We start from the raw sequence: 16,321 nt of genomic DNA, 5'->3' as shown, positions 1-16,321 counted from the left end.
CAAAGCGAGAAAACCAAACAGCTGCTCTATAAATAGTAGTAAAAATAAGACGAAAAAAGATTTTTCCTTATCTTTTTTCAAGAGAGCACTGGAAGCATACTTTGAGTTTGTTCTTTCTGTAAATATTTTCCTTTGATATTTCGAAAAATTTATCTTCTCTTGTCTGTTTTCCGTATTTTAATTTATTTCGTTGATACTCAAGACTCAGCTTCTAATTGAAACTTGTTTCCCGCCTTTGCTTAAAAATAAATTTGCGTTTGATATGAGCCTTTTATTTATCTTTCACGAAGTGTTAATGTAATTTTGCAATTTAAGTCATATGTTAACTCTGCACTAATCATGATTATATCCGAAACCTTTTTTATTAAAACCGAATTAAAAACATTATATTTTGCCTTACAGAAAGGAATATCCGTTATTTGGGAAACTATAGGAGGTAAAGTGTTTGAAACTCTGTTCAAACATTTGAGCGAGAAGGGTAGGCTTATAATTATTGGGGGCATCTCTTCGTATAAGACGGAAAACAAAGAAGCTTTAGCAAAAGTGGACCTTTCTTCCATTCCAGAAATGGTAAGTTTTAAATTTTAGTATAAAATGTTCTAAATTCTCAAATATTTTCTATACTATGTAATTAACGATTTTCCTTCATTATATATAATGAGAGTGTGGATTATTAGATAGATAAGAATTCTTTTAAACCTTGCTTTTCGATAAAGCATTACTTAATAATACTTTTTATTGAAGCAGTACTTCATATATATATATATATATATATTTAAATTGAACTTATACTTGAAGATTATTATTTATTGATTACGTATTATTATTGTCATTTATTGATTACATATTATTAATATTTTACAGAAGCTTTTTATTGCAGCAGTATTATAATTATCCGGTAATAACTTATTTTAAAAATTATATTATAATATACAAGTGTTTTTGAGTTCTGTTTCTTTTTGAAAAATGTTACCTGCATTTTATCTCTAATTTTATGGTTCTTACTTGGCGCTGCAAAGGAGATGTCATTTTTATGTGCAGTAATGTGTTTATCAGATTATCTTGTGTAGATTTATGATAAAGGAGTTAATAATAAGTAAAATTTTTGAAAATAATAATAATACTCTGCTTATCCCCTGGAAACCACATAATCTGATAATTTCCAGAGGATAACTTCATAATAAACGGTCTTCCAGTAAGAATATGATTTTAAAATGAAATAAAAACTATTTCAAATACAACCAGAATTTTTTATAATATGTTTAGAGTAAAACATCATTTAGATGACCACATCAACTTGGAGCACATGAACGAATTTGATGAACCCAGTTTTCGATGATTGAGTGCAATAACTCAACTTGATGTCACGAAAGCAGCTTTTGATGTTTATTGCTAATGCTTCAAGGGATATGGGCATCACAAATGGCCTAGTGGTTAAGACCTCTGGTAGCTCGATCTGATTCTGATTCAATTCCAGGCGAACGGGCTGGCTGCGTGGTTGGTTTTCCCCAGATGTAATGTGAATACGAGCCAGTTTTCCGTTAAAAGTTCTCCATGAAGGCATCCCTCCTGTTAAGCAGATGGCTCTCGTGGTTTTACTATATTGAGATAACCTAACACTAAGGGCTCATGGTTTGTTTGCATAAACCATTGATTTCAAATAACTCTTTAAAAAGCAATCTAAACGAGTTAATGACAACTTCTGGCGGGACAACCTCATTTCATTTTGTGAAATTATCCTTTCACCAAACTTTTTTTGCAATATGTCGATAGTGGTGTTAGCAGCTTGACACGTGGAATCGTCTAGTTGAATCGCATATTCTCTAAATCAACGCTGTCAAACAAAACAAAAACAAAAACAAAAAAAAAAAAAAAACAAAAAAAAAAAAAAAAAAAAGAAGGTTATCTTCAATCGATAGCTCTCACTAATCACTGCAACTGCATGTCCTCTTTTGTTTTGGAAGAAAGAATAGTCGTAACAGTAAAATTCTTTAAAAATTTTTCAGCAATTAGACAAACAGCAAGCACAGAAAAGCGATTACTTGGATCATAGTGTCGCGAAGTGCACGTTGAATATTAAAAAACGAACGTTTACTTTCCATAAAATTTTTAGATAATAACCGAAGTTCGTGAAGAGTGTATTTATCCAGAGCATACTACACAAATAATTATTAGTGACACTGATTAAACATGATCGCTATTCGTTTTAAAATCATAGTATTTTTATTGGAATACCCTTTATTGGAGGGGACAAGCTTATAATTATTGTCAAGTTTCATTTTGATCACATGGGAGTTTATGGTAACAATGAATTTTATCTTAGACGATGATTGAATTATTATTATGAAAGGGAAAGAAAGGCCTGCACAGCGCTAAACTAAGTCAAAGCAACACGGAACAATTCCTTCAATAAATTTTCAAGCCACGCACGTTTCCTGTCATATTCATGGGCCTTTCATTTAGAAAAAGAGGACATTTTCAGTGGTTAGAATTCTACTTGCACATTTTAGAACTTGTAGCGTGATTACTATCAAAGCTGGCTATTTGGACACTAGCTTTAAAATTGCAGTTAGCATAAAAAGTAAAACATCTTTTGGAAAGTGTTCCCAAAAGTAAATGTATTTAACAAAGCTTAAATTGCATCGGAGCCCGACTCCGGTACTTCTCAGTTTTGGGGATAAATCATAATTCTAGTCGGGAAAATAAGAAGGCACCGGCACTTCCTTTGCCTAATTACGGAATAACAATTTCAGTAGAAATTTGATCTCAAAAATTTTATTTTTAGCAGCAATAAAATTATATTAAAAAGTCGCTTATTAAATTTTAATTTACCTCCTTACATTTTATTTCATTTTAATTACTTTACTTATTTAATTATTTTGATAAATAATAATCAATAATTAATTGATTGATTAATGATTAATCATTAATTAACGATAATAATTCATAAATGTTAATTGTTAGTATCGATTAAATACTTATATATTAATTTGATGAGAATTAACTATTTAATTTAAAAATTATTAATGATTTTATTAGTAATTATTTTTATTATTTTATAATTAATTATTTTTATTCACTTATTTACTCTTTTTCGATATTCCTCTTTCCTGATGGTCTGCCATAGAGCTCCGGCACTTCTAATTTTAGAAATTAAACCCTGATTTAACTCTTTCGCAACGAGAGAGGGCCAAATCTCTTTTCCCCAAACATCGAAAATGCCCGCGTCTATGATTGCATAATACAGCGCTAGCAAAAACCTACTTAAGCAAAGCGAGAACTTCTTTCTTGGACCCTTTTACTCTATGTGAAGTTCCCTTTTGGGATGAGATTGCAACTTCAGGCATCAATAGCTAAACCTTGACAATAAACAAAGGAAAACGAAGGTGCATTAAAATAACAGAACTACTTATAGTCGCTTCAAAAGAATGATTGACATGCCATTTAACAACACATGAAAGCAATGACCAATGCAGTAACATGGCGGGAGAAAGCACTAGGTAGGAAATTATACAGGCGTTTCCACGCGACCTGCCGATGTCTGAATGCTCGGGCGTGTGGGACAACTTCGATGCGAAAGACTTAAAAAGGATATGTCACTTGATGCCAAAGAGAATAATTTGACATAATTTACTGAAAAGTACTTTCAGTATAATAATTCTAAGTAGTTACGTATTAGCGTATTTATCCGTGACCTTCGAGAGGGAGAAGGCCATGACACTTAATAAACATGGCGGAGCTTTCCGCCCTATGTTATCGTCGGAAAGTCATCTGGATTTTTAAATTTTGTCGGAAATATAACTTTATCATGTTGCTTAGTTAATTAAAATAGCTGAAAGGAAGAAGGCTTTATATACATACACACTTTTTATGCTTTTTACAGATATTTTAATTAACTTTGTGCATAAATATAATTGAAAGTACCGAAAAACAAACGAACATATTACAAAAATTTAAACGCTGATTGAAAATTGCCACTCTCATGATAAATTGGGAAGGCGTTCTTAAGATAATAATTAATATTTTACCTAGGCTGAAGTATTAATTTATTCACGTTTCAGAGCAAAATAAATAACCGTCAACTTCTATATCTCCAGCGTACGTAAATGAAATACTATATAAATTAGCTAATAAATATGATAAAAAATATTTCATACAAGAAACAGACCTAAATCTTATAACAAAAAGCCTTCCAACATTTATATTTGAAATGAAATAACCTAACAAACATACACAACTGGCAATAAAAAAATAATAAAAAGCATATAAATGATAATCGTAATTCCCATTATCCTAAAATTTAGAAGCTAAAAATATGTATATACGTCTGCATATGATTGAAAGAATTGATGCTAAGTAACATCAGCATTACTACTAAATATTGTAATCCATAATTATTGCATTTTTAATCATATAATATTTAAGAAAACATTAAATTTTACATTAAGTGCAAATTGCAGTTCCGTTAGTTTTCTCATGGAATTTGTAGTATATCTCATAATATGAATACGAATGTTGCAAGTTATGTTCTTTAATTATTACATTTGAATGCATTCCATTTTCATTGTTAATTTTTGTATATGCTTGTGATAGTAATAAAATTCAAGATAAATGGGAAAAACCTTTTTGTTGCACGCTATTTAATGAAGAGCAGATTTAAATGTGCAGTTCTTACTATTGTGTATATTATTAAAATTATTTCTGCGCAGTATCCAAGGGAAAGTACCCAAAGGAATGCTATTCATTTGAAAAAATGAATAAAATGGCCGTGAGAGTCTGCCATTGTCTATAACAAGTGCATATAAATTTACATATGATCGAAAGAAATGATGTTAAAAATCATCAGCATTGCTACTAATTATTGTACTTTTAACAGCTTGCTATTTGAAAAACACTAAATGATTTTTTATTAATTGGAAATAGTAGTTATGTTACTTTTTTCTGGTAACTTTCAAACACTGCATAGTTTATGTGTTTTTTAAAATATTGCCACATACACTAATTATGTCAACAAACACTATTTTAAAATATTTTTTAATATTTTAAGATAGTGTATGTTGTTTGTTAGGTTATCTTATTTCAAATATGAATGTTGGAAGGCTTTTTTGTTATAAGATTTAGGTATGTTTCTTGTATGAAACATTTGTTATCACATTTATTAGCTATTTTATATAGAATTTCATTTACACACGTTGGAGATAGAGAAGTTGCTGGTTATATATTTTGCTCTGAAACGCGAATAAATTAATACTTGAGTCTATGTAAAATATTAATTATTATCTTAAGAACCCCTTCTCAATTTATTCCCAACAGTGGCAATTTTCAATCGGAGTTTAAATTTTTGTAAAATGTTCGTTTGTTCTTCGGTTCTTTCAATTATATTTATGAACAAAGTTAATTAAAATATCTGTAAAAGGCCTAAAGAGTGAAAATAATGTATATAAAGCTTCCTTTCTTTCAGCTATTTTAATTAACTAAGCAACATGATAAAGTAATACTTCCGAAGATAACATCGGACGGAAAACTCCGCCATGTTTATTAAGTGCCATGGCCTTCTCCCTCTCGAAGGTCACGGTTTATCTTGGCACATTTAGCGATATTTTACAAAAGAAAAAAAGGTACTTGCATATTATCCCGTCGATAATGAAAGTTGGCTGCCATCGAACCATGGAATTTGGCGAGGATGCCGCTAAAGTGGTGCTAGTCCTACGGACTTCGAAAAAAAAAGTACCTCCTTTTTACTTAATAAACGATCAGTAATCGACTCGCTTAATAAAAAGACGTTTGTCGATTTTTATTATTTTGTTAAGCCGTCCGATTTTATGAAAGCTCGGTTTAGAATGCTATGAGTACAGACTTCTCGCATGTAGTAACTGTTCTAATAGATTGCTGTTTGGTCAGCTATATTCAGCTGACCATATCATGTCTACATTTTTAGGGTAGGATTACGTAACTTTGAAAATTATCCACTGCTTCTTGTTTTGTAGAAGGCAGGTTTCATATTTTAACTTAGAATTATCAAAAATGCAAAGAAAAAATTCTGCAACAGCAGTTAATTTATAATTTTGTTCATAAAAACAAAAGTAAGCTTAACTAGAATCATGGGATTACATTAAATGAAAATGCAGATGTTACGAGTGATTTGTCATTTCATACTTATCCGTAACTGGCTCTAAATCTCTCTGCTTAGTGACAGTTTTACGATGATAACGTAGGTACCGAAAAGAATAATGAAGTATTATTGCAAAAAAATTACCAAATACACATATTATTATGCACATAGTTTTCGTTTTATCCCAAAAAGCAGATTTAGGAACGGGTTTTTGGTATTTTTGTTCTCACATAAATTTCGTTGGGATCGTTGCAAGCATTAGATTCAAAATAAATGTCTCTGTTAGAGACTTTGCGGCAATTGTTTTTATTCCTGAGAAAATTTTATCAAAATTTTTTCCCTGCAGAGATATTCTACAGGGGCATATTTTAAATTTCAGTTTAAGAAGGAAAAACTATTATTTAATTATAAAAAACCGTTGGAACTTGGAATATATACAAAAATGGCTTCGTTACTTTTTAAAACTGAAGAACTGTACCAAACTGACTTGTTCGGAAAATTTGGCAACTTCTGTTAAGATGGTTGCTCAAATACCTAATTTTATTTGAGATTAATAACTAAGAGCTGTTATTTTAGAAGATTAAAGATATCGATAATTTATATTTGTTTACATTATTTTTAATGTTTACATTTAATAGCTTTGAGCTTCATTTAATAGATTTATTTTCACATTTAATGTAAACATATATGCGTAGAAATATTCTTTTAATTTTGTTGAAGCGTAGGACAGCAATACAACTAAAAGCAAAATTTATTTTACTACTTTTAAAAACTCCTTTTTGTGTATTTATTGTGGATCTGATAAAAACTTTTATTTTCAGTTACTCTTCAAATCTGCAGCTCTTCAAGGATTTCTAGTGCTACACTATGCTGAATGTTTTGGAACATATTTTAAATATCTAAGCGAACGTCTCGAAAATGGAGAACTGAAGGCAGTTTGCGATACAGGAAAGGATTCTACAGGAACAGAATTCTTTGGAATGGAAGGGATTATAAAAGCAGTAGAGGTAAGTGTAATTGCTAACATTAGACACAAATATTTCAAATATGTTCTTAATTTAATCAAAGAATTCAACAGAATGTTTCACAGTAATAGTCTGCTCAATTCTTTGAAAGAAAGAGGTTTTTTGAAAAACTAATACGGCTTCATATTTAACTTCACTTAATAATATTGGTTTTGAATGCACTGCACTGAAATCGAATGAATTATTTTTGTTCATTAGTTTTTAGTTAGTTAGCAAGAAGTACTCTCTAAATGCTTTAAATGCATTTTATTAGACGCAGCAGAACGTTAATGTTTTATTTTAATTCAAAAGCGAGGAAAGTTTTTAACAGTTGAAAATTCCCACGAAATAATTTTAAATTTAAATAAGCTTGCATATTCATTAAACTTTTCTCTGAATTTTACTTTTAAATATCGACAGTATTCTAAATATATTTCCCATTTTGAGTTTATTTTTTAAAAGAATATAAAATTTTCCTAAATTTAAGTACAAGTACAGAGACCGAAGGGAATGTGTAAAAAGTTAAATTTTGTGTTTTATACTGTACTTTTTAACTTTAAAAACATGCAAATAGGAATTTTTGCATTATTTAAAAAAACTTTTGTGCCTGAAAGTATATCTTCCAATGTTTGCGAAAATAAACACCGGATAAGGGCTTTGGCCGACAAGTTGTATACTAAAGCCTTCATACATTTCTTCATTTGCTTTCAGGTATGACTTGAAGAATGTGCGTTGCATGTTTTAAGTCCTAAAGTACATAATCATTTTCAACCATTGTACTTTCTGTTAGTAAATAATTTTATGATATTTATATGTATGAATCGTAAGGTATTTATACCGCGTTCTTAGCATGCCTTCGTGGGGTTGTGGTCAGCACACTCGGCGCATATTCGAGAGGTCCGTGGTTCGAGTTCCGGCGAGGACAATACTCATTTTTCATCTTTCCTGCTTTCAAAAAATACCTAATGTCTCTACAAAATATATAAATAATGTTTTAAATTTTATACTAGTTTCATCATACACATGTGTTAATGCAAACACGCTTTCTATTCTTAAAGATTTTAATAACAGTTCATCTCCTTTATTTGATGTCACCGCTTGAGTTTGTTGCACGTAACTTCTAATATTTTGTACCAAAATAGCAATGAATTAACAATCACTAGTGTTCCATTTGCGAATGAGAAAAGATTAGCGTAAAAATTACATTTTTTAGCGATTGAAGGAAACTATGGCGTATATCTGGAGTTCTGGAAAGATGCTTGAGTGATATAAGTATTTCTGAAACCTAGCTGACGATGCACTATTTAGCGACAAGGACCCAGCATACCCAAATAGCCTCATCCCAAAAGAGGCCTTGATGATTTTATTCCCAGACCGGAAATAGCTTTTGACAATCATTCCCATGTTAACTTTCGTTTGTCACCCCCTCATTTAAACGCAGAGGAAGAGGAAGTTTATACTTTCCTCCCCCGTTCGTTATATCAAAAATCTTATGTGGTGCGCTCTAGCTTATATTCGCATTTGATCTTTCTTTAAGACCAATTTCTAGCAGCAGTTTTTTTTTTTTTTTTTTTTTTTTTTTTTTCCTTTTGCAACTTGTTGCACTATACGGTACTGGTTACGTTAGGACTTCTTTTAGCAAGGTTTTAGGAAAATGGAATTGGTGCCGGTGGGGTTATGAAGGCGAAAAAGATCTAGTTTATGATGGCAGGTCTTTTACATTGAAGTATGTTTATAAAAATAGAAATAAGATAACAATTGCAATGGAAGTATTCTAATCAGTATAGACAAGGAAGTCATCTGAAATATCATCGCATGTTTATACATGAGATAAAGCAAAAAGTGAGTACAAAAAAATAAAATGAATTACTTTAGAAATCTAGGGAAGAATTAATTGCGATGATGCACGTGTAAAATGAAAATTATGAAAAAATGAGGTTAAAAGCTTCCACTAAAATAATTATTGAAGAATGTAATAATTATAAACGAAAATTAAGAACAAAATACTTTCAAAAATTGTTTTCATATCCCAACAAGATAAACCACGTTAAAAAAAGTTGCGTTGTTGAAAGCACTAACTTTACTGTCTCTTACTTAAAGAAGGAGATGTAAACACATAAACTGTGTTATGAAATGAAATGAGTGGATATTTCCGATCAAGCTCAGCTTGGAATAAAATTACTGAATCCTCCTCTCTAAGGCTCAAATGCAAACAAGGCTGTTTTGGAAACTGGCTTCATCGGCACTAAGTCGCTTATACAAATGTGGAAGAATATAAAGGAAAAAGCTAGAAAGCAATCCGAATGTTATAAAACATCTCAAGAATTACAACAAATGGGAATGTTAGTAAAGCATTTTCTGCGAGCGAAAAGTGTAGTAATTTAAAAATTTTGTTTTATAAATTAACTCTAAGAGAAATTTAAATACGAAAATAGAAAGCCATGGATTAGGGATAACTTTGTGCTATATTTATTTTTGAAACAATTTTAAGGTAATATGTTACGACATTCAGTAATAATCAATGGCATTCCATGATTAAAAAAAAGGTTAGCTGTACTAGAGCCCGTTACAAATCAGTTTTTATACCCCGTACAAATACCGTGTGTAATACATAGAGCCATAGAAGGACCTCTACCGTTCCATTCCGAACAGTTGTCGAATGATTTGGTAAAAAAATAAGCTGACAGCTGCTATGAAATTATTCTGCCCTTTGATAATTTGGTTTCAATTAATTTTAAAAGAAGTCATTCTTAAAGAGAAGTTTCTTATTTCTGCATTTAGCTGAATTAAGATCAACGCAGGATGGGGTAAATAAAAGTGACCCGGAAAGCAGAATAACTCTATTTTCCGAGTCACTTTTATTTACCCAACCCTGTATAACCTCGAGTTTTTATTTCCTATTTTGTCTGTATAATCGGTTTTGATTTTTGATTGCAGTTAATCTTGTTAAATAAATTGTATATAAATAATTCCTCCAAGTATCGTAAATTATATATTCATTAAAATCCTTCCATTACTATTCTTATCTGTTCAAGTAAAAGGCGTTAATTAGTAGAATAATAATTATATATATATATATATATATATATATATAATTCTAGTAGCAAGACTGAATTCCTTGTCCTACTTAGCATTAAAATTGGAGCTATCTGTAAATGAAACTTAATGGCACAAAATATAAAGCTGTTATTAAACTAGTTATAACCTTGAAAATACTAATCAGTACATCTTGTATATTTTTAGCACCTGCATAGCGGAAAAAGTATCGGAAAAGTTGTTGCCAGGATTTCCTGAAGCTATGTTTATTGCATTGTTTTTTCATAAGCATAACTAAAAAACAAATTGTATGAATACTGTCCTTGCAAAATCCAAAATAAAGCTACCATACAAAAATTGTAAATTTCTTTGTTTCTGTATTTAATGAAATAGCATATCCATAGAAAAAAAATTCTGAAGTAGTATATCTTTAAATAATAAGCTAATTAAAATTTCACTGTATGTGTAAATTTATGCATAAGAGCAAAATAAATTATTCATATTCTGAAGTTTTTCTTATTCTAAATCAATGCATATTCGCAAAAGATGCTTCTCGTAGTACCAGCTACACTGAAGAAAACAGCTGCTGGAGGGTTAACTTTCTACGCTATGAAAGAAACTCGTAAAAACCTGAACTTTACATGACAATTAGAACATGAAAAGCTGGGCTACGCAAATGATTAGCATTTCCATAACATGCGCACATTACAGATAAGAGTAATCTCAAAGTACTGGACGGAATGAAATGCCGAGTTTTCATTGGAAAACCGGGTTTATTATTGTTAGATGTGTTTGAGGTTGTGCTGTGCTTCGTATAAGAAGGAATTCATGCTAGCGAGTCTCGTAATTTGATTGAAGAATAGTAGTCTACCAGGGTTGCGAATTATCTTTCCGCGCAGTTATTGCTCGCATTGATTAAGAGTATAATGTTGATTTGCAGTCGATGGTTCCAGGACGGCCAAGCAGAATAACATGCAAGGTCTCAAGGCCAACTAAAGTTCGCGCATGTGGTATCTCGCGCCATTCACCAACGTTCGAAACGACACACATTGGCATCGTTGTAAGGGATCGTACAGCCACATCACATATCCTGGGATCAGGAAACTGGGTATGTTGCACCATATCAAGAATTTATACGGTGCAACGAGGACTTTCATGCCATAGATAATAAGCAAAACTCAGCTTTCCTTGATACTACAGCCCAAAAATCAGTGTCTACAATATTGTATTACATGACGCACATAATAGAATGCGTCAGTGGCCTGAAGCCATCTTTTCTGATGAATCCTGCTTTTGCCTGCGATATGATGACCATATCCGTGTGCAGAGAGGCACTGATGGGAATGAACGCTGGAAGCTTGCATACCTCATCGTTACATCGTCCAAACACCTGAACTAGCGGGATGAGAAGCCATAGGGTGTACTCATTACATAGAGTGCACATAATCTTGCCTTGGCAGACACATTTTCAAAATCTCTTATCGTTTGAAAACGTCTGGTCAGTGGCTACAGAGTGTCTGGTCCGACAAGAATTACCAGCCTATTGGTTAGATTAATTCAGACAGAATTCAAGCCACATGGAATGGAATTCTTTTGCCTACCCTGAAATATCTTCTACGTCACTTCCAGTCGTACAACAGCTTTACATGACATATTGTTAATAAAACGTCCACCGTTTCAGCACATGCAACCATTTTGCTGTTATTTGTATTTTTGACAGTAGTGGATGGTCGGCATTGTGAGTTTTGCATGTTCTGCACCTCAAAATTAGCTGATATTTTAACCTTTTCATCCTTCCATTATTACAGCTTTTCTTCACAATACAGCAATTTATATGGCTTGCAGTTTACAATATGAATTTATTATAAATAGCGTGCGAAGATTACCACGAGGTAGGTCTTTTGCATACATAAAATTCTTTAAGTCGATTTAAGTCTACTTACGATTTAGAAGATTTCTTATAAATTACATTCTAGACAAGTACTCATGAAAGCGATTCATCACAAGTCAAAAATGCATGAATGCGAAGGGCCACACATATGCTACGAATTCAGTATTCATTCTTTTAAATCTGTTCAAGCATTAATGCTGAAGAAGTAATGTGCATTGCGAAAACGTTTAATTCACCGAAAGTCGCAGTCGAAAGGCAGCAGCATCTATTTACTGCACGATAAGACACTGGTGCATTTTCCTGCTCTTAACTACGACGGGTTCGTCAGTATCCAAACTGTCTTACCTTTTTACCCAAAGACACCCAAAGAATATAAATAATACTCAAATTTATAAATAACAGCAAAATGGTTGCATGTGTTGAAACGGTGGACGTTTTATTAACAACATCTATGATATCACAACTTGCGATATATTTATGGAGTCTACTGAATGACAAGGATTGATCATTTCGGTGCCACCGTTGGTGTCCGCCGATAACATCGCGGCAAAAACATCGTGGACGAAAACGTCGCGGAGAAAACAACGCAAGGCGAAAACGTCATGCTACAAAACATCGTGGGAGAAAACATCGCAAAGAGAAAACATCGTGGTACTAAACATCGTCGTCGAAAATAAAGCGGTTCAAAAACTTCGCAGTTTAAAAACACCGTCGTCGAAAATATCGTGGTAAAAAATAAAGTATCTACAAATCATCGCATGACGATAACATAGCAGACATGCGTTTTTCAGGTTTTAATAATTGTAAATGGATATTCCCATAATGATTTGTGAGCGCAAGGTGTAAAGAAGGGTGATTTTTACTTTCACATTTTTTTATTAACTAATAAATTTTTGCTGAAAAAGTAAGAAGGAAACTTAAGCATAGAAAATTAAATGTAACTTATAGATTATACTTTCCATGAAATATTAAAAGCAAAAACTTAATAAAAAATGATTTATTAATGGCGCCTTTGTTAGTTAACTATGTCGGTTTAAAATTCTGTTAAGTGCTATAAGTTGCATTAATTTTCTATGCTTAAGTTTCCTTTTTATTTTCTCAGCAAATATTTATTAATTAATAAAAATATGAAAGTAAAAATTATCCTTCTTTCCATCTTGCGCTCACAAATCATTATGGGAATATCCATTTACAGTTATTAAAGCATGTCTGAAAAAAGCATGTCTGCGATGTTATCGTCATGCGATGATTTGTAGATACTTTATTTTTTACCACGATATTTTCGACGACGATGTTTTTAAACTGCGAAGTTTTTGAACCGCTTTATTTTCGACGACGATGTTTTGTACCACGATGTTTTAGAACTGTGATGTTTTCTCTTTACGATGTTTTCTCCCACGATGTTTTGAAGCACGACGTTTTCGCCTTGCGTTGTTTCCTCCGCGATGTTTTCGTCTACGATGTTTTTGCCGCGACGTTTTCGGCTGTAACCGCCACCGTTATATTTGTTCTCTTCCGTAACGGACAAGGACAGATGAAGACATTTAGAAGCTTTACGCACTTCGAAGATTTGGGGCCTCCATATATACATTTATGCCAGTTTGTTTCCTTATTCTTTTTCTCTTGGTTGTGGGTTAGCTGCATCATACCTTCCATGGTAAATCGACAACGGGAATTTTTAGTGGTACCGCTTTTCCCGAGTTCTCAAGATCTCTTTCGTGATATCCATTTCCTTAATACCCCAAACACGCTTATATTGCTCAATCGTTGAGCTCTGATGTTGGAAGAAGCTAAGATTTATGATTTGAAACCAAGTATTATCTTATATACGTGGTATATCGAAGTGCGTCGGAGGAGAAGTCTAAGAAATGTGTCTGCCATGAAAAATACATATGTATAGCAAAATAACATACTAACGCCACCCATGCATGTCACTCGTTGCTCTAATTAATGTTTCTACTGTAAAGAGACAAATATCTCTTACTCATAGCGCTTCTGAGGTAAAGGCGAAATCTGGATTCGGTTTAGTCGGATTGAGCAATATGCATAAAGTTTCGACACTTTTTGGCAAGTTGGACGCTATTTATTAAGACATTAAGGGACGCCTACTCTCTTATGAAGTTCACTTAAATACCAGTAATGATTCAGAAGACAAACAACAAAAATCAGCGTTATATTTACAAAATTACACCGTTATATTTGTTCTCTTCCGTAACGGACAAGGACAGATGAAGACATTTAGAAGCTTTACGCACTTCGAAGATTTGGGGCCTCCATATATACATTTATGCCAGTTTGTTAATATTATTATAAGCCAGTTTATGCCAGTTTGTGTAATTTTGTAAATATAACGCTGATTTTTGTTGTTTGTCTTCTGAATTAGTATTTATTCGGCGTGTTATTGTGTCTTAATTACCAGTAATGAGCAAACTTCTTTGGTAGAGAGCGGGAGGAAAAAAACAAAAAAATTAGCAGGCTATTATAATTTATTCTAAAACTTTTAAAAAGAGTATACAAATATTAATGTGATCAATGAAACTGAAAAAAGACAACATCGACCCCGGTATAGATATGAATAGAGTCCCGGTTTTTTTTTCCTCACACTTGGTGCTCCAATTGGTGTAATATTACATAAGTTTGTTACAGGTACATTCAGAGTTGAAAGCCCTTCGAGAAATTCACGAACAACATCACATCATATTTGCAGTTCCCTTTAATGACCGCATGAATACCTGTGCCTCGGTAAATTCAAAGTTTTCATCCACATTTCTTATGCTAAATAATGCTAGTTGAGCAGTATCATTTATGTATGTGCTTTCATCCACAGGAATGAGGCAGAATTTAAACTGTTCGATTTTTTATTTTAACCGCGATGTTATATTTTTTATTGATGGCTTCGAATCTAGAAGGTCACCGTTTTTCTAGACAAGCTTAGAATATTTGCTATTAGAAATAGTAAATGTAACTGTATTGTGAAATTAAAATTTCGACTTTTGTTATTAAAAGAAAGGGGGCAGAAAAGTAGAAAAAACAAAGAGTACTTTTATTCATTTAGGAAGATTACCATTAAATATCGCTTTTAGGAAATTTCTTGTTATATCTGTCTTTGCTTGTGCCACAACTGCACAGGGCGAAGCTTAAATTAAAATGCGTGGGGTAAATGTCAATAAAATGAAATGAGTCTTCTGAACTAAATAACAGTTACTTACATCCTGAAGAACTGTGTAGCGACTATTCGCCGAGTTCTTGTATATAAGTAACAGCTCAGGAAAAGAGTTAAAATACACTTTTATTCTAACTCAAAATATAGTTACAAATGGCCCCTCTTGGGCGAACAAGAAACCTCCACTTGAGCTTTAACTCAAAATAGAAAATATGAAACTAACTAATATTAAATAGAATTATTCAGCTAAAGCTGCACAGAACCAAACTCGCATAGTTGGCCCTTAATAACGGATCAGCGTCGTATACTAGCAGGCACGGATTAAATACGGCTGTGGAATAGCAAGCTTTAACTAATAGCAACAACAGTGGCCGCATGGCAGAAGCTCTATCCTGCTAAAGTAACTCAGATCTCAGCTTAACTACTAGTTTCTACCTTATTTGCATAAAGCGTAATACTGAAAACTCATTTTGGCAGGGAATTAGAAGGTAAAGGAAAGGCTTGTTCCAAATTAAAAATAACTATTATGAAAATAAAGCCATACAATGCAAGGTTAAGTGACACCTGGAGCATGACTTAATGCTATCAATGAGTAATATACATTAATTTTATGTTAAAATGTTTTAATAAAGAATGATTTTTTGATTTTTAAAAATTTTCTTTAAAGTACCTATTACATATTGATCTGCTTTAAATATTATTTTAAGATATATTTTTCTAAAGGTGAAATGGGGAAAAAATGTTACAGTTCTAAAAGTTTCGTAAAGTGACAAAGTTTGAAAACTATTGGTCTAGTATATTCTCACCAAATTCAAAATTGCAACACAATCTGCAATTCCAATAAGTAGAAATTTAAAACGCAAGAAAAAGTGAGTTTACGTTAATATATTATAATTTACAACACAATTCATTTAGTCTTTTCTTGATTTTACTACATTATTTTATAAATATATACTCAAAAGTTATTAACATTTTAAATTCATCTCGTGAAAATTGTTTGAAGTCCTTACAATTGTTTACATAAAACCACGTTTTATTTTCTTTGCATTTATTTAGTTCCTCCCCCCCCAAATTACTCAGTTAAATTTTCAGTGTAATTCCTTTCAGAGCAGTAA

At 32.1% G+C, this 16,321-nt stretch overlaps 1 protein-coding gene across 1 annotated transcript in view; it reads left to right on the top strand.

The window, feature by feature from the left end:
* The window catches only part of LOC118195030 (prostaglandin reductase 3-like), a 68,801-nt gene extending 58,285 nt beyond the window's left edge, over positions 1 to 10,516 (top strand). Inside the window, exons 9-11 of the mRNA XM_035366262.2 lie at positions 403 to 570; positions 6,934 to 7,119; positions 10,360 to 10,516. Coding sequence (XP_035222153.1) covers positions 403 to 570; positions 6,934 to 7,119; positions 10,360 to 10,410 — 405 coding nt within the window. The 3' untranslated portion in view covers positions 10,411 to 10,516. The remainder of the gene's footprint in view (positions 1 to 402; positions 571 to 6,933; positions 7,120 to 10,359) is intronic.
* The last annotated feature ends 5,805 nt before the right edge of the window (positions 10,517 to 16,321 follow it).

This window comes from Stegodyphus dumicola, chromosome 1 (assembly GCF_044657685.1).
Source record: "Stegodyphus dumicola isolate Sdum_Otavi_A_Nest chromosome 1, ASM4465768v1".
NCBI classification, from domain to species: Eukaryota; Metazoa; Arthropoda; class Arachnida; order Araneae; family Eresidae; genus Stegodyphus; species Stegodyphus dumicola.
The sequence above is the reverse complement of the archived record's forward strand: the minus strand, read 5'-3'. Positions and strand labels throughout refer to the sequence as shown.